Source organism: Podarcis gaigeae, assembly GCF_964106915.1.
Source record: "Podarcis gaigeae genome assembly, chromosome: 6".
NCBI lineage: Eukaryota > Metazoa > Chordata > Lepidosauria > Squamata > Lacertidae > Podarcis > Podarcis gaigeae.
In genome coordinates, this window is record NC_139682.1 from 33,654,774 (window position 1) to 33,677,951 (window position 23,178).

The 23,178-nt window shown below is 43.1% G+C and overlaps 1 protein-coding gene across 1 annotated transcript; it reads right to left on the minus strand.

Moving 5' to 3' along the window:
* Window positions 1–3,774: 3,774 nt before the first annotated feature.
* On the minus strand, window positions 3,775–17,154 carry LOC310847719 (uncharacterized protein; the record flags this gene model as incomplete). Its single annotated transcript, XM_083745780.1, has 7 exons — window positions 3,775–4,169; window positions 4,813–4,897; window positions 5,861–6,022; window positions 8,289–8,348; window positions 10,843–10,960; window positions 16,201–16,246; window positions 17,145–17,154. 7 exons carry the CDS (start codon window positions 17,152–17,154, stop codon window positions 3,913–3,915), a joined length of 738 nt encoding a protein of 245 aa, XP_083601906.1. The 3' UTR covers window positions 3,775–3,912.
* Window positions 17,155–23,178: the final 6,024 nt, after the last annotated feature.

Consider the following 23,178-nt stretch of genomic DNA (forward strand, 5'->3'; position numbering starts at 1 on the left):
AGTAAAAAGCAAATTTGTCTCAATCCAGAGCTGGCATCTCTCAGAATGGCAACAGAGCATTTCTTTGCACAGAAATTAATTTTGCCAGAAATATATCCAAAGAGAATGTTATTGACCGGAAAGTAGGATTTCACCATCGAATACCATTTCCCACAAGAAAGAACTTGTGTGATCTTTAAATGCAAAACCTGCTAGCACTTAAGTTTAATTTTGTCACCTTCTGTGATCAGCTATAAATAGTAGAGCCAGAGCTGTCTGAGATAACTCTTGCTTGCACATGCATCCTCTTGGCTGCTGACCTGGCCAAGACACTCGCAATTCTCACACAACCAAATCCAGATCTTGTGCAAGCTCTCTTAGGGTGTGTCTAGGCCAACAGCATTTCACACAATCTGGTGTGTGAAATTGCATGACGGGGGCAATGCAGGTCTCACCACATGGTCAGGTCTGCCCCCATTTAGCACTCCCCATTTAGAGATACAAACCTATTCTATAGAGTTGTTTTCTACTGTCCCTCCCCTTAGCCTTGCCTTGTTCTTCTTTCTTTCTTAGAATCTTTTTCTATGTTTATATTTCAAAAGTGAATTCAGTATTTATTCAGGCGCGGGGGAAATTATGTGCTAGCCTGCAATATCTAGGAAAAGGAACCACACAGAGATTTGATTCTGGGTTAGGGCGGGTCAACACTGAAATGAAATGTCAACAGGGTGCTGCAATAAGAGTACACGGAAAAGCGACTTGGCAGGTCAGTCACTCAATCCCTCCTTCCTCATCCACTTCTCAGAGATTCTGTTCTGAGGCCTGCAGTTCCTTCAGCTGATCTGTCCTGTCTCAGCTTCTCTGCATTCTACTGCCAGTGGGACTGCGGTAGAAGCAGCACTATGTAGAAATGGCATTTTGCCTGAGGTACAGAGCAGTATAAATCCCTGCTAAACTGTAGCACTTCCTGAAAGTGTGTGTGTGTGTGTGTGTGTGTGTGTGTGTGTGTGTGTAGATATAAATATAGATATAGATATATAGATATAGATATAAGATGCAGGTTTTGGTGTCCTCGGGTGTCTTCCCGTGTAAAAGTTGGGGTGTCTAGGCGACGTTTCGACGAGGTCTCACTCGTCATCTTCAGGCTGGTGCTTTCGGCTTCTTGTTACTGGAACAGAGCGGGATCTCAATGTTTGAGTTCCTATAAATACTGTAGAGGGGGTGTGGTGTCTAGCCTCCAATGTTCTGGGCAGAGAGGAAGTTCCCAGGCTAGTGTGCCACACACTAGCCTGGGAACTTCCTCTCTGCCCAGAACATTGGAGGCTAGACACCACACCCCCTCTACAGTATTTATAGGAACTCAAACATTGAGATCCCGCTCTGTTCCAGTAACAAGAAGCCGAAAGCACCAGCCTGAAGATGACGAGTGAGACCTCGTCGAAACGTCGCCTAGACACCCCAACTTTTACACGGGAAGACACCCGAGGACACCAAAACCTGCATTCCTGTACCCGTGAAAATCTACGAAAGCACATAGATATAAGATTTATATACTGCCCTTCATTAAATATCTCAGGGCTGTTCACCGGCCCATACTTTCTGGTTGCAAACCCAAGTCCCACCTTTCAGACTGAAAATATGCCTAACTTCACTTCCAACTTATTATTCTATTTGTCTGTTAAAATATTGATATCCCACATTTTTGAACCAAAAGGTTTACAGTATTTTTTATTTTATTTATTAAAGCAGAACCCTATATACATATATTGTATTAGCAGCCTTGACTGCATTGCTCAGGAATTCTAAGAAACAAATGGGTCAGTGCAATTTTGAAACCAGTGGTTAATCAATGCAGTCCTGAAAGTCACAATCCACCATCTTGATTCAAAAGACTGTCCAGGTTTATCCAAACGTACATGAAAATCTGCTGCTTGATCTCAGGTACCACCATGAATTGGGGGGGGGGGAGGTTAAAAATCAGTATAATTTTGATAGATGCAGTCTGCTGTCTTGAACCATTTTTATTCAAACATAGATGAAAAACTGCTTCTTGATCTCAGGAACCGGGGAGAATGAGGCAGGTGAGGACTCTGACCCCAGGGTGGAACCAAGTGGGCTGTTATTTCATCAACCCATACCAGTCCAACCCCTAGCCACAACACTGCCTCCTGTGTAGCCGGAATCTCCCACAGGTAAGCCTTCAACTCTAAAGGAAACATTAGCTATCAAGGCCAATTCCAAGCTGGTCCTCTCTCCTCCTCTGCCATCTAGGACATGGGAGACACCACTGCTGGCATGAACAGACAACACAGACACATAAGAAGGAGTTCCTGTTTGCTTCCTCAGACAAAATATGCACCCTGCTGGCTGTGCTAACGCTATACCTGCTCCATTCCATAATAATAATAATAATAATAATTTATAATAATAATTTATAATAATAATTTATTGTTTATACCCCGCCCATCTGGCTGGGTTTCCCCAGCCACTCTGGGCGGCTTCCAACCAAATATTAAAAACAATACAGCATCAGACATTAAAAACTTCCCTAATAATAACAATAATTTATATAACAGGGTTCCAGGGGCATATCAACTGTTAGATCAATGTCTCAGCCTTGCCCCTGTTGTGCCTTTGACTCTTGCTTTGCTTATGTACTGTGCTGATTAGAGCATTAATGCTTTTGGTAGAAACCGTAATCTGAGTTCAGGCTCCTCACGCAGCTAAGGTCCTTCCAGTATGGTGTAGTGGAAGCAAGAGTGTTGGACACGGACCAGAGAAACTTGTGCTTGAATCCTTGCATGGCCAGGAACCTCACTGGGTGATCCTGGCCAAGACAAAGACATTCTTCCTTTCCTTCTCAGCCTAAACTACTTCACACGATACTCATGAGGTGAAAACAGGATAATTACCGTGAATGCTCTCTTGCATCCTTGAAGGGTGGAATATAAATGTGACTACTAATTATTATTGTTGTGACTAAACACCATCATTATCTTAATCTGTTTTCAATGTTAATATGTTTTTTATTCCTATTTTGGCTATTTGGTACTGTTATTATGCAGCCAATTTTTATCTTTATTATAGTACGCTATATATATAAATTGGCTTTTTATTTTGATGAACTCCCTGGCATCAATCTGGAATGGAGAGTAGAAAGGAGAGTTTATTTGGATATGGGATAACAAATCAACAAGGGATCTCCATCTCTAAGGCTGCATTCACAGGCCAGTTCATTCTGTTTTTCCTGACGTTCCCCTGTTACTTTCCACATTATACCTGAGCTTTCAACATGATGTAAAAGCCACTTCCAGAAAACCAGGAAAATCTAGAGCAAGTTCAGCACTTGTTTCTGTGATATTTGCTATTTTTAAAAATTCGCTTGCTGTCCTGGAAATCCAGAAAATCGTGGGAGTTTTGTGTGGGGCTGTGCATTGGATCCTTTCGGAAAGTCGCTTGTGGAGCATCACACTCCCCAGGATTGCCCCTCCCCTCAACAGCTGTTGAGGGGAGGCAGCAACCCCAATTTCTAACATCCCTTTCACACTGTAGTACCTTCTGCTGTGAATAAGAGTGAGTGCAACCCGGCAGTATTGCAGTATTGTACTGAAGTGTGAAAGGAATGTCAGAAATGGCTTAAGCTAACACAGTGAATACAATTTCTGAGTGTAACCTAAGTCCACCGAGGCTTGTGTAGTCACATAGTTGTAAACTATATTGAACACTGAGGTCACTGAGGCGGAAAACAATATTTCGCCATAGTAGAAGATGGTGCCATCATTCAATGCTAATACATTATCAGTGGACCACAGATTAAATTTAAGGTATCTGGCATCGACGATGACAAGTACAACAAATAGATCCTGAAGTCCAATGGTAGCACCTCAGTTAAATTCTTCTTCCACCTCATTTAAGGCTCATGCAGAGATGTCTTCACGATTTTGCGAAGGAAAATGTTGTGCCCTCGCCTTGCTTCAGCTCCCCAGTCAAACAAGCCCTTTCAGCCGCTTCGCTGTCCAGTTTGCAGATCAGAACTGGAATGGTTCCGTGACTCTGGGAAACGATATTTACAGCAGTTTGCAGCTTCAAGGACACACCTCCAGTAGTATCATGTGGCAGCACAGAGCTGAGCACAGGTGGCTCCATATTTCCATCAGGGCCGACGACAATAGAATCCACAAGCCTAGCGCCTGTTCCAAAATAAACACATGGTTCAGAATTGCTACCAGAAGGATATATGTCTCAAAACACAACATGAAAAAGTCAACCCCAAAGCATAAAGACACTGCAACATGGAAACAGTTAGTTTAATCCATGTGTCATTTCCCTGTGCCAAAGGAGGAAGCCTAGATGACATAATGGTTAGGAAGATCACACAGAAATTTGGAGGTCCAAACTGCGCCCCCCCCAGCTTTCTTTAATGACTCTGCACATCACTTAAGGTACCATCTTGTTACTCTATAAGGGCATGATTGTACTCTCTCAAGTCACACATCTGTCTAAAGACATGTGCAAATATGGTGCCTATTATATATGTTTCCTGGATTCTGCTTTAATACTCCCACTGCCCTTTCAAAACACCACAGAAAATACCCTCTTTCTCATAGCCCTTCTAGATGCCTATGCTTGGAAAGAGCATGTCAAATCTGCTGAAAGATATATGCAGAACATAAATACGTCAAGACAAGACTGCATGAATAATTATGGTTATGCTTATTACAAATTGACTAGTTCTTCATGCTGGTCTGGATACTGGCTAGATTTACCCCTCCTGCCAATACTTCACACCTGTGCAAAATAAATTGTCCTATTTTATACATGTATATTCTGTACCTGGGGTATCAGGTGGACAGCTGTAAATTCCACTGACATCTGTGAGAAACACAACTCGCCTAGGAGAGAATTTCTTAGCGAGAACCTGCAAGAGGAAAAATTGAACAGAACCATGTAAATCTGCTTTATGTTGAGTCAGGTCTATCTAGCTCAGTTGGATCCTGCTCTCACTGGCAGAATCTCTCAGTAACTCAAAAAGTGGCCTTTCTCAGTCCTCAGATGACAGAGAGGAATCCAGGGACCTTCTGTATTCAAAGCATCTGATCTACCATGGAACTATGGTTCTGTTTTAATTGTGCAACTTAAAATCTGAGGGCCACCTCTTATATTAACCTTGTATCTGAAAATGCAGAAAATGTATTATGAGAATTTGTTTACTTCAGAGGAAGAGAGAGAATAATAACAGCAAAACCTCCCTGCAGCTTAGGCAATAATTTTTTAAAAACTATTTGCTGATGTTTATACAAAATATTTATGCACAGTTACAAAAGTGACATGGAAAATTATATACAACTTGTAGAATGTAAATGATCAGTTTAGGGATGCTTGTTAATGAAAACAAGAAAGAGACTTATAGCACATTAAAGACTAACCAATGTATTGTGGCATAGGTTTTGGAGGACCACAGTTTGCTGCATTTAGTGCAGTGGACCATAGTCCACAGAAGCTTATGCCATAATAAATTTATATGTAATTTTGCATACTATGCACATTTTTATTCCCCCAAGGCAATGCATTTGTATGTTATTTTCACAAATATGGGCTTTTGGGCATATGTTGCCTTAGCAATGCATTTTTGTACACATTCCTTGGCTGGAGAACTGCAGTGCAAAATTCAGAGAAGCACAAATTTCAGAGGATGGCTGTGTTTCGGTTTGCATATGGTTTTGGAAAGTGATAGGTTCACCATTAGAAGCAAATTGAATCAAATGTCTTCCCCATCCCTAGCTGTCAGCTGAACTACCTGACAAAGATGGGAATGACCTACTAAGGATAAACACAGTGCTATTTACATCTTGGTATGCATGAAATTGAACTCATCTCTCACCTCAATGATTTTATCTCCAGATAAGATGCAGCAGTGCTGCTCCGAGTCCAGAGCACAATCACCATGTAAAACTGGGACATAGCCCGAGTCTAAAACATCCTTCACTGTATCGAAACCAGCCTGGATGACATTCTTGCATGATGTTTTCCAGGTTCCAAAAGGCTGTGGGAGAAAGACAACAAAGGCAAACAATGCTGCTTGTCTCTGTCATTCAAGACAGCCATTTCCCCCCAAGCTGTTTCCTATGATCCAGCACTTCAGGTGCCAATCAATATATAATACAACGATTAGATTAACTGCATCTAACAATAAGACTTCCATCAAACTGTTACAAATGTAATGGAAAAGTCATTTTGCAATGCCAATACTGCTGACTACTTATGAATCAAGGAATATAAAAAGTTGCTAATTAAGGCTACATGCACTTTGGGGTGGTACGCAATGGCTTGTGTAACAGACATTGGCTTATGCCACAGAAATTCTGGTTTCTCTTTTCTCCTCCTGTCCCCAAGTCCTTGATATTTGCTCCATAGGTTCTTCAACTGTCCAGAGAATTTGGAATGAAGGGTAGGGGGGCAGCTGGCTGCAGGCATTAACTGACACCAGCTCATGGTACGTTATATCTTACTCTTTGCTTTTGGGACTGCTTTGATTCCTGTATGTTTCCATAACAGGGCATGAAAATGGATTTTTTAAAAATAAATTCCCTTACTTTCTAACACTGAATGGTGCTGTAATGATCTCTGGCAGGCAAGCAGTCTGATAAGCAGTAACAACTCTCTGTCAGTTTTATGCAAGTTTATTTACAAGAAAAAACACATCCAGAGCACAGCCTCCCGTGTGCTCTCATTAACAGTAGTTGCTCAGTCTGACTCATTGTCCCCCCCCCCCCACAACAGGAAGAATGCCAAAATCCCGCCTTTCCTCTCCTTTCCTTACGTTGTTCTCTGAGCTTCTCCAGCCTCCTAGTATGGGGACTGTATGACTGGCCCGTCTCCTCCCCACTCCCAGAAGACACAGCCTCAGACTCTGGCTTATCTGCTAGTTGCCTGGCAATGCTCGGGCCAACTTCCAACTCTTCCTCTCCTTGGGAGCTAACAGCTTCTTTCCTGGGAATGAGGGGAGCTGGGCTGTCCTCTCTAAACTCTGAAAAACAGCTTTCCTCTGCAGAGTCGGCCCCTTGCTTGCTTAGCTCAATTACTGAGGCTGACCAGAGCTGTGCTCTGGGGGGCCACATTCCTGACTGGTAGCACTTGTTTATTAAATTGTAAATTGTCTTAACACATGGATATCTCAAAAGACAAGTATATAGATATCAGTAAGATACAAATATATTTAAATTTAATTAATTAATGAGTTAAAAATGATTACATTCAATTAAGTTCTTTAATAGATTCAACATGCATTGTGAAAAGTCAACAGTTGATGTACAGCAGACCTGTACATGACCATAAACACTCCTCAGTCTAGGACAACTTCCCAATTCCTCCCATCCACTCAAATGTCCTTGCCATTCTTTTCTTCTACTCAATCTCAACCTCATTTTATGAGGTCCCGGGAACTGGAGCTGCCTAAAGCTGCCATCTCATTGGAGTTCAATCCCTTTTTAATCATTTTCTCTCTCTCTCTCTCTCTCTCTCTCTCTCTCTCTCTCTCTCTCTCGTCTTTTAGAAATATTCCCTCCCAGTTTCTAAGTAACAGTATTTTATTGGATAAAAATGATTAGATTTTTGTTACTTTTTTCTTGACTGTATGGCTTGGGGAAGCTGGGCTGTATCCAATGAACTTGTTCCATCTGCACAAGGGTTTCCACTTGCACAACACAACTTTCCCCTCTCTCCCCCCTTGTGCACCCCCACCAAATCAGCTCCAGAGGTTTGGGGAACCTTCTAGAAAAGAGTCAGGGAGTACCAGGGGAGGGGGTGAGGCAGGAAGTTCCATTGCACAAGTGGAAATACTTACACTGACAGAACGAGTTAGTTGGATAGCACCCAATATGTTCTTTGCCCTGTTGTTCAAGAACAAATTGGTAGACTTCTGTCGTGTGTGGGCGCGTGTGGCACATGAAAGTCAGAAAGGAACTGCTTCCGCTTCTTTTTCAGAATAGTAGCTGTATTTGTCTATTGTACTAAATATATCTGCATACTTACTCAAGAGAAACCTCACCAAACCCAGAAGTGTAGGCATGCACAAGGTTGGGAATTCTAATAGGAGGTAGCTATCGTTAAAACTGAAGCAGGGCAGTATTTATTCCAGATTAATTAATTAATTTCAAACCCTTTTATCTCTGTCTCCAAAAGGGGATGCACCTCTCAACAGGTTAGACTGAGAGAATTCATCTCTGGACCATTTTATTGTTATTTTTTGCCCACTCTTGCTGTAGAAAAACAGAATAACCTAAGAAAGGAGAAACAACAGGTGCCCTTACCGAAATGCCCACAGCTGGAATTCCATGGCTTACCAGTTCTTCCGTCACCAGATGGTTTAACTGTGAGAAGCAAAAGAGTGACTTTGAAACCCCAAAAGCTTTCGTATGTCAGTTTCCTGTACTCAGTTTACAAAATGAGTTCTGTAACAGTATTCTTGGATAACAAAGGCTGGGCCGGCTAAGGAGGTGGTGGCAGCGGTGGGAAGCAGGAAAGCAAAAAGTATGTTTCTTAAGTCTTGCTTCAGATCCTTCACACAGAACACCATATCACCTTACCTGGTATGCAGTGCTGTTCTTAAACGGTTCTCACACCTGAACATGCAGGAGATTGTTCTAATAGCCAATAGCAGGGATATCCAATAACTGCGGATATCCTGGTTTTAATTTAGCATTTTCTTTGAGCACAAATGACTCTTTTTTTTTTTGCACCAATGACATCACATACTTTTTCTAAGCGTGTCAAAAGGCAAAAACACTACAGTAATTAGGCACACATTCACAATGCATTGGGGAGAGGGGGTTGCCTCTAGATTTCTGAGCTAGAGGGGCACACCACAGCATTGCTCTGATTCTGTGCCAGGTCTATGGGATCCCCTGCCCCTGTCCAGAGGTGGCACCAACAACCACAGTTAGTGCCAGAAGAACCCATACCCTCATTTCCAACACAATTAGAATTGCCTTTTGTTACATTACATATCAAAGAAACCACAGAATGCCTACAGGTAAGTTTCAAGGAAGCAGGGAGCTTGTTCTCTAGCCTTTGTCTGAAAGTAAATAGACTTCAAGATGGCTTAGCGATCTCTGATATCCTGCACACAAGCTAAGCCAATTTGGGTCTTGGATGGATGAGGTTTCAGCCCTGCTCTTTAATGCCAGCTTGAATGTAATGTAACCATTTATGGCACGGGAGGAGCCATGCCAGGTACAGGCATTAGATTCCCCTGGAATGTTTGTCTGAGGCTGGACAGTGAGCAATCGCTCCAGGCTGCAGACACCTTGGACTCCAGTCAAAGTAGCATCACTGCTATGATATGATGCAATGGTTCCGAATGGAGTTATCATTCAGCACCACCCTTGACATCTTTTCCTGCTTGTTGGAGCTGGAAATGTGTTTGTTATTGCAGTCCATAAAAGCACAATGCTGAAACTCTGCACAGAACCAGGATTTATGGAATCTGCTAAATTTCAGTGTTCCTTCTCTATTATTTGAGGGTAAGGGACAAAGTACTTTGCAAGCAGCGAATGGGAATTCTCTCCATTTTAGTTTCTTTCCATTTCTCAGTTTTTCGATCTTAAGTTCAGTTCCCCACATTTTCACATCAATTTGTGATTATTATTTTTTTAAGTCTTCATGAAAATTCATTAGAATTGTGGTATAAATTTCTCACAATACACACATTTTTGTATGCAGTTTTGCCCCAAACACATTTTTTGCAGAGCAATTTCCGCTAATATAATGCATTTTTGTATGCCATTTTCACTAATGAATGCATTTTATGCACATTTTACCCTAACAAATGCAATTTTGTAAGCATCTTTTCATTGCAGAATTGTAGTGCAAAATTTGGAAAAGTGCAAATTTTGAAGGATGGCTGTGTTTTTATTTGCATATTGATTTGGAAAGTGTGAATTGGTTAGGTTCACCGTTAAATGTAAACTGAATCCCCATCATCATTTTTATGTATTATTAAAGTGATCTTTGTTAGTCCTGGACAGTGAGTTGTACAACACTACTATTTGTTTATCGAACATTAATCTCCTTTAACTGCACAAACCTAAAGTACCAAGATGTGTGTGAATCCCACCTGAAAAATACAGGAGGCACCCTCAGAGAAGTGGCTTGGTATCGCTATTACTCTCCATGCATTTGAAAGGCAAAAAAGATACTGGAAGGGATGGACTTGCACCATAAAGGTGTAATAGGGTAGGAATTACTTCTGAATAAGAGGCTGGCTTGAATTTGCAATCCACAGATCATAGAGCTGAGCTCAAATTAGCCCAAGAAGGGAACAACTGATCAACTTTGCTGTAAAGTCATAGATTCCCCATTAGCACAGAGCTTCAGATTCTGATTTCTCTCTCTTAGTTTAAGTACACTTTGATCCAGAGAGCACTGGGCTATTAACGGAACAGTGGGAGAACAGGTAGATTTCACCCTCTGTTGTTCCTTGTAAGAGATTAGTAGAAAGGTTTGGGAGAAGAGAGCAAGAGCTGTTTATCTCTATAAACCACCATGAATGAGAAGATCTGTTCTGCATTAAAGAAGCTAGCTATCAGCCATGTGCACGATACTCTGGATTCTCTTCAGATCACACTCAGCTATGTGCACCGAATGTTGAAACATACTCCTAGCAGCACATTTGACAGTAACTGATTTCATTTGCTTTGTGAAATCTTATCTCGTTTTACAACTTGACTACCACACGATCTCTCGTCTCGTCCATTTGCCTCAGGGCCCCAGCAGGAGCTGCAGCATAGCACAGGGGTGGACAGGCGATCTGAGAACATTTACAAGGCTGCTGAATGAAGCTGTTGGATACCGGTAGCAGATTACCTTGGTGACAGAAAGCCTGGTCAGACACAGCCCACATCTCAAATTGTCATCATCAGCTGATCTTGCTGATGTCCCCGAGGCAATGCCGTGTTCCTTTGCTTGGAAATGTCCAAAGGAGCTGGAATGAAAAAGGAAAAGTTGGAGAATGATGTTGTCTCTTTTCATCTATGAGGCTACTGGAAGGCTAAATGTATAGTCTGCTCCTCTAAGGCACTCAGAGAATAAAGAAAGATCTTGCCCCATGAGGGAAGAAACTATTAATGAAAGGCATGCTCACACTCGTTGTTTATGACAAGTCTCTGCTGATCTGAGGCAACTGCAATCCCTTTCTCATCCGCTTTTGTCAGAAACTATGAAATGTAGCTGAAGTGTGTGACCCATCTATGTGTAGGATTAAATGTCTTGAAAGGTAGGTAAAGGACCCCTGGATAGTTAAGTCCAGTCAAATGTGACTATGGGGTTGTGGCGCTCATCTTGCTTTCAGGCTGAGGGAGCCGGTGTTTGTCTGCAGACAGCTTTCTGAGTCATGTGGCCAGCATGACTAAACTGCTTCTGGCTCAATGGAACACAGTGATGGAAACCAGAGCACACGGAAACACCGTTTACCTTCCAGTTGAAGCGGTACCTATTTATCTACTTGTACTGGCATGCTTTCGAACTGCTAGGTTGGCAGAAGCTGGGACAGAGCAACGGGAGCTCACCCCGTGACAGGGATTCGAACCGCCAACCTTATGATCAGCAAGCCCAAGGGGCTCAGTGGTTTAGACCACAGTGCCACCCGCATCCCACTTAAATGTCTTGAACACCACAGCAAACCCTCAAAAGATATCTAAAATGGTGATGTGAAAGTTTAATCATGTATACCAGGCAGCATCTGAGCCACAGGCAAAACCAGTATTTTGTAATCTCATGTCTAATGGCTGTATGAATTGGCTCTTAATCTTTTACACTTGGCATAGTTTACTATTATTTGTCCCAACAGGCATTGTCATAACTATGTAAGCAGTCATCACAGTACAACAATACAAATTCCAGAGAGAGAGAAAGGCGGCCATGACTAGGGATGGGTGAGAAATACGATTTAGTTCACATTTAAAGGGCATGAGAGCTCTCGCTGCTGCCATGCTACCCTGCTCAACAGCTGTTGGGTGAGAAGCTGAATGTACTGCAGCGGGCTCCCCACTTACACACATTTTACTTAAGTGCATGGGGGTCTGGAACGTATTTTTTGCTTTATAAGATGCACTTTTTCCCTCCTAAAAAGTCAGGGAAAATGTCTGTGCGTCTTATGGAGTGAATGCTGGCTGAGCGGCTATCCCAGAAGCCAGAACAGTGAGAGGGATCGCTGCGCAGCGCTCCTTCTTGCTGTTCTAGCTTCTGGCTTAGCCCCCTCTGTCCCTTCCCCCACCTCCTGGAAAAGCCCCCAAGAGCCGTGCTTCTTTTAAAGTGTGTGGAGTGTGTGGAGTGTGTGTGTGGCTCTTGGGGGCTTTTCCCCAGGAGGGAAAAGGGCAGCCCATCAGTGACAGGCTGCTCTTCTCCCTCCTCGGGGAAAAGCTTGCAAGCGCCGCACACACGCTCCACGCAGCTCATGAAAGGGAGCACTGAGCAGAGCCTGGGATGCATACAGGCTCTGTTCAGCGCTCCCTTTAAAGAATATATTTTTCTTGCATTCCCCCTCTAAAAATTAGTTGCGTCGTATGGTCAGGTGCATCTTATGGAGCGAAAAATACGGTAAGTGGGGAGTCACCTGTATAGCTAAACAGGTACTCTGAACTGACCACTGGAAGACAATCAGTGGCCTAAGAATCCTGAGCTGACATATCATTTCAGACTGCTGGTGAATTCAACCTTTTAAATATAAAAGCCTCCCCACAACGAATAAACTAGCAGAGCAAGAAGTAAAATGGGCTAGTATCTCCCTGTTGTATTTTATTTGTAAGGATTTTAAAACAACAACAACATGGGAAAACGTTATAAAAATTGCGACTCCTCTTGCAACCTAGAATAGTTCAGTCCAGTCTGCCACCTTTTAATAACTGGACCACTTTCATTCTTCTCCATAAGTAGATCAGGTATGAGCTGAAGTACTTAGAAAACCACATCCAGGCAACACAGTATTACATTTTATTTCATATTTATTCTCTGCTTCCCCCCCCCCCAAGTAATAAATAAACAAATGATTTCTTAACTGCTCCAGTTGTCAAAAATAAAAAAAATGCAGTATTCCTTACAAAACATGTTATGTATGGCTGTTTATAGCTGGGAGGGAGAAAGAAAGACCACAACGTAACAGGAAATGATTGTCTACTGGGATTCTTCCAGGAAGCATTTTATTCTAATCTAGCCCAAACCTGACTGCAGAATCTGCTCCCATGTGTGAATGTAAAGAAACACTTTCCCTACTACTGTGGTCTAAGAAATCTTAGACTGATAGGAAGAGAAGCTGCTTCACCTTTTGGAGCTTGCCAGGAGACAGCGATTAAGAGTAAAGGCTATCTGGTATGTACATGTAGCTTGGCCTTTTGCCAGTGGAAGCAATTGACTCAGGCCTGTCCAATTTAATAATAATAAAATAAAGAAAACCAATCTTAAACACAACCTGGATGAACTAATTTGCAACCTACTCTGTTGGCCTGAACAACATCCTGACCGCAAGATTAATCCCTAGGGACACAGAAAAAGACAGAAAATTAAGTAGTGTGCAGGGATCTGACAGCAATATAGATATGAAGCAGAGTAGAAATTAGGATGGAACAGGTACTAGAAAAGTAATTATTTATTTGGCAGGCTACAAAGTACAGGTGGCTTCAGTAAATGTGTGGAGGCTGTGGTGGATGCTTAAGATGTCCAAGTTGATTAATAGGCTAGGAGGTATAAATCAACCCATGAGAAAGACAAAACAGGAGAATAATGTTGGTCTCCTTTTTGTTGTCCATTTTTGACTGGTGCAAATCCATGCCTTTGAAGCGAAGATAATGGGCAGCAAACAGTTTTCCGCCTTGGGCATTAATGAAGCCCAGCAGGCTCCTGTCAATCTCTTTTATTGGCAGATCAGGTGTCCCCAGATGGTCCAAAGGACCGTCTGTGACATGTTTATCTTCATGACAGTGAATGGATAATCTCCCATTCCTTAGGCCAAGTCATGTGCTTTTTAGATTCATTCAGCATAATTTTTCCCAGGCATATCTCATTTTACACTCTGCATCCTTGAACTTCCATCTTTCCATCTAGCAACTGTTTTCTACTTTGAGGGGAACATGCCCAATTTGCAGCCCAGTCGCCTATTCCTGATGGGACCAGGAAAGGAAAAGGTGCAAGAATTGCAGAAGGAGGCACGGCTGATGACACATTTATGTTCAAGCGAGGCCTATCCTGTATCCAGAGAGTCCATGAAAATCTTGGACAGTGCCCTTCAGTCCCTGAGGGGTCTCAAAAAATGGTTCAGCTCACTCTTCATGAAATGAATCCCCTGCCACATTAAAAAGGTGCTTCATTTGGATGATGTCATTAGCCACAGGAAGAGATAAAAGAGGCAGCAATTCTCATTCCCCCACTCCCAATTTTAAACTCAGTCCTCCACATTTCCATATCAGTGTGCAAAAAAAAAGTGCTCATGAGAACTCAGCAGCATTTTAGTGTGGATTTCGTCTAACAGACACTTTTGGGTATGTAGTTTCGCTTTATGCACACAATTTTGCAAAGCGGCTTTCCTAAATATAAAGCATTTTGTATGTTGCTCTCATTAATATATGCACTTATATGCACAGTTTGGTGAATGCATTTTTGTACACTTCACTTGGCTAGAGAACTGCATTGCAAAATTCGGAGAAGTTCAAATTTCAAAAACATGGGTGTATTTCAATTTGCACATTGTTTCAGAAAGTGGGAATTAGATAAGTTCACCTTTAAGTGCAATCAAATTTTGTCTCCACCCCTACTTAGCTCATCACCTTCAACAGGATTTTGTGCTTATGCTTCATGGTTTTGAAACGGAGGTAACACTAGGTAAAGGTAAAGGGACCCCTGACCATTAGGCCCAGTCGTGGCCAACTCTGGGGTTGCGGCGCTCATCTTGCTTTATTAGCCGAGGGAGCCGGCGTACAGCTTCTGGATCATGTGGCCAGCATGACTAAGCCGCTTCTGGGGAACCAGAGCAGTGCACGGAAACTCCGCCAGAGCAGTACCTATTTATCTACTTGCACTTTTGCCGTGCTTTCAAACTACTAGGTTGGCAGGAGCAGGGACCGAGCAACGGGAGCTTACCCCGTCACGGGGATTCGAACCGCCGACCTTCTGACCGGCAAGCCCTAGGCTCTGTGGTTTAACCTACAGCTCCACCCGCATCCCTCCACAGCAACACCCACATCCTAGGGAAGCCTAAATCATGGGCATACCTAAAATAGCCATAGGATCCCCAGGGCTTTTTTTCCTCAGCTGTTTATGGTTTTCTTTTAAAACCATAAGATGTTCTTAAGGTAGAACATAGCAAGAAGAGACTGCAATTGTAATAGATCATGCTTTCCTACACAGCTTTCAGGTCACTCCTAGGGATGCTGTGATGGCCACTGAGGGTATAGGGCGGTATACAAATTTAATAAATAATGATAATAATAGCAACTAGGCTGTCCTAGCCCTTTCTCTTCTGTCACACAACTTCTACATACAGCTAGCGAGGCAGACTCCAGCTCTGCAGAGCTGCCAACAAGGCCATAGTTTTTTAATGCAAGATTAGACAATTGTAGATTCCAAACCACACTACGGCAGAAAGGGGACAAAATAAGGTGCTGCCTTTTTTTGCTTTTTGTGTGTGGTTTTTTTTAAAAAAACCCTCTGTAAAACAATTCTCAAATTTGGTTTAGACTTGATGATAACATGGAGCCACATCAACTTAAGAGACAGAAGTCCCATAGTGTAAAGGCTGCAAAGGGAAAAGTGAGCTCAGAATAGGGGAGGCGCTGAAGCAATTCGTCAGCAGAATGCTCAATTCCTAACCCCTGCTGGTATAGATAATCCACACAGCACTTGGCATTCCTGAGGGAGCAATCCCACAGAAGCTGCCCTTTCACACTGCCAGCAGTAGTATTTGTTTACCGTCAACATCCATACCCTTTCCATGGTGCCAGCTCTAGTAAAAATTCTTTCACTTCAGGCTTTGGGTATATGAACAATTTTTATTGGGAAACATATCGTGACCTGTGAGATCAGGCCCACGACCCACCGTACATAAACAGAAGTGGAGAAGCCAAGGGTGCGTGTGTTTGACGTTGCCAACATCGGAGGTGCTAGTTTCTGTGCAATGGCACTTTTGAAGGGTGAATTGGGTGAACAGTGTAAATTACGCCAATGAATGTTTCTCACCTCTTTATATAGTTATTTATAAAAGAGTCTTCAGGCCCTGTAGCTTCTGGTTAATAACTGCTTGGTACATAGTCTTGGGAGGCTTCCTTTCCTAGAAAGGAAACATCAGGAATAATAATATATCTGGAATTTGTCATTCAGACTCAGACATGTTCTCTCATTCTTCAGAGAGAAGGTAACAAAATGGGTTACAGGATGTCACTGACAGACCTCCAAACAACACTGAGGAAAAATGATAAGGGTACATCTCCAAACTGAACTCCTGCTTCTATTATTTCTATAGTAGTACATTGTCAAGCATCACTGAGCTATTTCTCAAAATGTCTTGTTGTATGATATATGGGATAAAAATGAAGAATTTTACCAGCACCTTTTGTATTTTCCTCTCCCCTTCACAGTATTACCATGGAAATCTGCAAACCTAAATTACATGAGTGATTAGAGACAGCGTATTTTTCCCCAGGCAGTTGAACTGATGTACTGTAATAGCATCATTATTGGGTACACTAGTCCTCTTCAGGCATTCACTATCTGGGTTGAGTAAATACATGAAGCACATGCTATCTCCACCCCCACTGCCATTCCAGTTACTTTCCATGAGTGTGAAGGCAACTATCTGAAGCACATCTCAGAGCCCTGATTTTCCAGAGTTCAAAACGTACAAGGAGCCTCCACAGGTCCAGGATTCCCCTCATTGCAATCTGCCAGACTCCAACTTGTGTAGGGCAACCAGAATAGTGACAAGGCATGGAGCTAGTAGCATGTTTGTCCCCACAGTCCTCTGTTTTACAATCATGCATCAGAACAGCATAAAAGGTCTGAATTCTGGTGCTCAGGTGATGTGAGTGCATATACTGAAAATATTATAACATAGATAAATATCTAGATGAACCATATCTGGAGTCGAACCACTTATGTAAAACACAATTTACATCATCACTAACCATTGACCATGTTGGCAACGTCTGGAGGGCCACAAGTTTATTGCATTTATTAATTAAATGTACACCCCCTCCCTTCCTCTCAAAGAAGCCCAGGACATAAAATAACAAGTGATAAAATGATAAAAGCATATTAAAAACCATTCCAGTGCAGATACAGATTGAGAAAGAGCTCGTCTTAAAAGGCTTATTGAAACACGAAGGACTTCAGTAGCCACCATAAAGACAACAGAGACAACACATCTGCTCCCTGCTGCACAGGATCACTGATCCTTAAGCACTAATATTGAAGTTGCGTTCCTATGTTTGCCTTAACATGCAAATGCAGTACTCGTGGTTGGGAGCAGGAGTGTGCACACAAATTCCACCCCCACCATGCCTATGCACATCACCCTGTGCGCTTAGTCCCCAATCTTCTCTACATTGAGTTGGAAAGGTCTGCAGGGGATTTCTACTCATGTTTGCATGAACACAAGTAGAACCTACTGCATGATGAAGAATCCGGATAACCTCAAGCCACGTGAGTAGAAGCCCCCTTGCAAATCTTCCCTGTACAGTGTGGGGAAGGGAAGGTACTGTGGGTGAGTGTGTAATCTGCACCGAGACACAGAGGGGAGCTCTGGATACAGAGTTCATGTGCTGAACCAAACACTTGAATTCACCTGAAGTTGGAAAAGATCCAGAATTTGGTGGCTTCAGCAAGGAGAAAAATAGTGCCACCACTCCAGAGCTCCACATCCCCTTCACCGCATGCAAAAGTTCATGTGCACACTGCCCTACACATAGAGTTTATTCAATTATGAACGCAAGACTCCCATTCCACAGAAAACATAGAGTTCTATTCAAGTAGGGAAGTTATATCTGAAATGCCTGCAGTTTCACTGGATTGCTGGTAAGGAATTTTTTGACCAATCTAAGATAAGGACTAGAGCAGGGGTCAACAACCTTTTTCAGCTGTGGGCTGGTCCACCGTCCCTCAGACCATGTGGTGGGCTGGACTATATTTTGAAAATAATAATAATGATGATGATGATGATGATTAACAAATTCCTATGCCCCACAAGTAACCCAAAGATGCATTTTAAATAAAAGCACATTTTCTACTCATGTAAAAACACCAGGCAGCCCCCACAAATAACCCAGAGATGCATTTTAAATAAAAGGACACATTCTACTCATGTAAAAACATGCCGATTCCCGGACTGTCTGCGGGCCAGATTGAGAAGGCGATTGGGCTGCATCCGGCCCATGGGCATTAGGTTGCCTACCCCTGGACTAGAGAGTCTCAACTCTTGTGGCTGGTGTCCTACTGTTTTTGTTTACTTGACTGGGGGGGGGAACCCTGTGCAGATTCTATTGACTGTAACAAACCAACATTCAGCTTAATAGTTTCTTTCTGAATAAACAGCCACAGAAGAGCTGATTGCTTCATCCTGCAAGGACATCTCCAATTCAGCTGCTAATCTCCAGACCCCTCTATCCAACCAACTGCAGCCAATCCAAGAGTACATCTGTGCCAACTCTTTCCCTTGAGAAGACTTCCACAAAGAGGCCTTCAGATAGCTCCAGACAACTGATTCTCACATTGCCAGGGATTTTCTTTTCAGCATTAAAAAATAGCAATGCAATCAATTACTAAGACAACGTAGCTATTCAAATGCAGATAATCTTTCCCCTTCCTGGGACCACACAGACTGTGCCATCTCCAGGTTCAGCTGTGGCAGTGATTTATGCTGCAGGACAGCGAGTGTCCCCCATGAAAAAGCCCCACACTGACAGTGTCGGGGGAAACTTCAAGTGTTCCAGCACTGACCACTCTTTTCAGCCTCAGTCCTTAAGGGAGGATTCCATTTCCACTGCGGCCTTAAAGTTTTCCCAAATCACAGGAAGGGAAGGAGAGAGAAAAACAGATGGCAAAAACCAGAGACGATGAGCCTTCAGGTGGTTAATTTTCATTATGTCTGCCGCATCATTATGAAGTTATGGGGAAAGATCACATCTCAGTGGCTGAGCTCATACTTCAGGAAGTCCCAGGCTGGTTCCACCCCTGGCATCTACATTTAAAAGGATCTCAGGTAGCAGGTAATGGGAACCATCTCTTCCCGAGACCCCAGAGAGCTTATGAGAACCAGAACAGAGTCAGTACTGGGCTAGATGGAGAAATAATCTGACCAGGTATAAGACAGAGTCCTATGCTCCTAATGCTTGTATACATAATATAGTGCTTAGTACACACGTTACCATTACTGTACATATTCACCTTTAGCTTTTGTTGCCTCCTGATTTCCTCACATCAGCAAGACAATTATCTGTGAACCAATCCCAAGCTAGTCGCTTTTTAGTTTCTTGTGTGCAATCCCATGAAGTTCTGAAAGTCCCAATTCAGAAACCTTCTTTGCAGTATACTCTGGTGCATAGGCCTCTAGGGTGCCTTTGTCCTTTCTGTATTTTCATTTCATAGAAATACAAGGAAAGCCATAGCAGCTTGAGTAGCTACTAGAACCAATCAAAGTGACCAAGAGGCTTTTCCTGTGGGCCACTCAGCAATGGGAAGCTGTAATTCTCCCATTTCTTCCACATATTCCTCCCCTCATGCTCCACTAATCATCTGAGACCCTGCTTCAGATTCCTTGGCTATCTGAGGCATCAATGTGAAGGACTTTTCCAGTAGAGATGCCCATCCTGTGGAATGTCCTCCTGACTGAGATTCACCAAGTCACAATACGTTATGGTTTTAGGCGTTGTTGTTTAGGAAGGCCTTCAGTTAAGACCTTTTTGCCTCCTCACTGTGGCCATGTCAATACTGTTTTCATTTCTGTTTCTCTACTTTCTCTACTTTCTCACCTCTGTTGATTCTGAGGTGTATGTGTGTTGTGTGTGTTTTAATGAGTGGGCTTTTTCGATGGTTATTGTTTTTTGTGGATTTGAACTTTGGTTGTTTCGGTCTTTGACAATGCCCGTTTTATTGTTGCAAGCAATGTTGAGTTTCTTGGGGGGGGGGGGGGGAGAAGGAAGGATATAACTTTTTTAAAAAAATGACAGTAGGAGCTGTTTGACAGTGGAACAAACTCCCTTGGGAGGCTGTGGACTCTCATTCATTGGAGCTTTTTAAGCAGAGGTTGGCTGGTCATCTGTCATGGATGCTTTAGCTGGGATTCCTGCATTGCAGGGGGTAGGAATAGATGACTCTTGGGGTCCCTCCCCACTCTACAATTCTAAGATTCTATGCTATAAAGCCTATGCTGGGTGGAATGGATGCTCCTGTTTGCCTTCTGCCTTTGCCCACCATTTCTGCGTTTGAATGCCTTTTCCACATTCTTCCCTGCTAATCTCAGCAATGATTTGTGAGAGCTTCAGCAAGCAGGAGTCATGCAAACCAGCCTGGCATGTGGTAAGGAGAGGAGGTTCACGGCAGACGTTGGTTCTTGGAGGAGGGGCTACAAGCATGCACCTGTTGCGAGTGAGCGGCCAAGGCTTATGTCAGAGTGCCACAAATATTCTCCCTTCACGAGGGGCCTGACCTTTTCAAGCATGTTTTATGACAGCGTGCAACCATTAAGTGCTACTTGATCCTCTGCTAATGCAGCAATTACAAAAGGACCATGGGGGCTTGCTTGACTGCTTGTCAATGGGATAAACACCTTTGCTAGGGGAGGAGGTTGCTGAAAAGGTGCACGTTCCCCATTCTCCCCAACCACACCCCTGCCCTGATTGGTCTTCCACACAATCAGACAATCTGAATTTTAACGGTAGCACTAGCCACAATGACCCTGTGCCACAAGTGGGATTCCCCATCCGCCCCCCTTGGTGGCGGTGCAGGGGGCAAAGACAGTCACACTGTTATTTCCAACTTCTTTTTTTCTCCTAAGGATTTCCACCCCATTAAGTAAATGTTCCTTGGTTTACAGTAAAAAAATCAAGTGCCGTATTTTTTGCTCTATAAGACTCACTTTTTCCCTCCTAAAAAGTAAGGGGAAATGTGTGTGCGTCTTATGGAGCGAATGCAGGCTGCACAGCTATCCCAGAAGCCAGAACAGCAAGAGGGATTGCTGCTTTCACTGCATAGCGATCCCTTTTGCTGTTCCGGCTTCTGAGATTCAGAATTTTTTTTCTTGTTTTCCTCCTCCAAAAACTAGGTGCGTCTTGTGGTCTGGTGCGTCTTATAGAGTGAAAAATACGGTAAGTAAAAATTCAATTAAAAGTTCTTAGAAAGACTGAGCAGTAATTGAGAGCAGGAGACTGCCTTGATGATTTGGGAGCATTGATAATTATTATTTGCAGCAGTAGTAATACCTAGCACAAAGTTCAGTTGGTTAGAATGGGGTGCTGATAATGCCAAGGTTGCAGGTTCGATTCCTGTAAGGGACAGCTGCATATTCCTGCATTGCAGGGGGTTGAACTAGATGATCCTGAGGGTTTCTTCCACCTCTACAGTTCTTCAGTTCTATATGGAGTGCTTTGGAATGTTCAAAGGACTTCACAGAATTATCTTGCAATCCTTCCAACAACCCTGCAAGATCCAGGGGATCTGAGAGAGAAGAGTGGAGGAGCCACAAGCCTTTGAGCCCAACACTTTGCCTGCCCTCCTCAGAACCTCATCCTGAGGCCAGCTCAAACCAGATCATACCAGGTTGATGAGAACGTGGTCCTGATCTACCACTCTTTAGTGACAAAGAAACAATGCATGTAGCAAACTCATCATTCCATATTGAATAGCATCTGAGATGAAGGCCATCCTGAAAGGGAAAGACGCATGTCGGGCAGGGCCTTGTCAGACAGCAGTGAAGTTAGAGGAGTCCTTTATGGGTCCAGCACCATTGTAGGAGCACTTTCATAACTGTTTGTCATGTAGAAGCTTGCCTGGAACAAGTAGGTTGTCAACAGCCTGGAGGAATAACTGAGAGCATCCTGGTCCCTGTGGATGGTCATGGGGGAGGTTTCCCACTTGGTCTACACAGAATGTGTGAGGGTCTGTGGAACAGCAGCCTGTGGAGAGCAAAGCAGCCTGAAAGCATGGTAGAGAGCAAGAATGAAGGGTGAGTGGTGCCACTTGAGTGACAGCTAGTGCTTGTGCCTCAGCCTCCTCACCCCTGGGGGCAGGGAAGGGAATGACTGAAGTGACTGTGACTATAGTTATACCTAACATTTCCCCATGGAGGGTTACTGTATAACCCTATGTGTGTGGAAACAATGTGTGTTGTTGTGTAAATTGCCAGTGTTTGTGTTTGGAATGGAAATCAATCTAGCCAATATGAAAAGTATCCATCCAGTGAATATGACTGCTATTTGGTCCCAACTTTCTGATTTAATTAAACAACTGATACGTGATTATGACCTGTTTTGCCGTTTCCTTTACGTTGAAACGAATAGTGTGGAAATTATGTCATTAATTATGTTAAATTCGTAAATTACATAAATAATTTTGTAATTTGCATTAAACAGAAGAAAAGATGAATACGGTATCATTTAGAGGAAACTGAACTGCAGAGGAACAGAATCAGTGCTGATTGTGAGGAAGACTGGTCAGAACAGAAACTGCTGCAAACTTACCTGCATGTGGGGATGAGGGTCTTGCCTGTGTAGGGAATATTTCTTCCCACTATTGAGGGGGAAGAGTGTTCCAGCAATACAGTTCTGGGAAGACACAGCATTCACATACATTGATATCTCGGGTTAAGAACTTAATTCGTTCCGGAGGTCCGTTCTTAACCTGAAACTGTTCTTAACCTGAAGCACCACTTTGGCTAATGGGGCCTCCTGCTGCTACCGTGCCGCCGGAGCACGATTTCTGTTCTCATCCTGAAGCAAAGTTCTTAACCTGAAGCACTATTTCTGGGTTAACAGAGTCTGTAACCTGAAGCGTATGTAACCTGAGGTACCACTGTACAAGATTGTTCTGTTAGTTAGTTAAAATGAATACTGTATGGGTATGGGGATTCAATATTTCCCATTCCAGAACTGCCAACAAGGTCAGGATACTTAAAAGACACACCTGCCTCCACATCAGCATCAGTTATCCAAGACCCTCCTCCAAGGG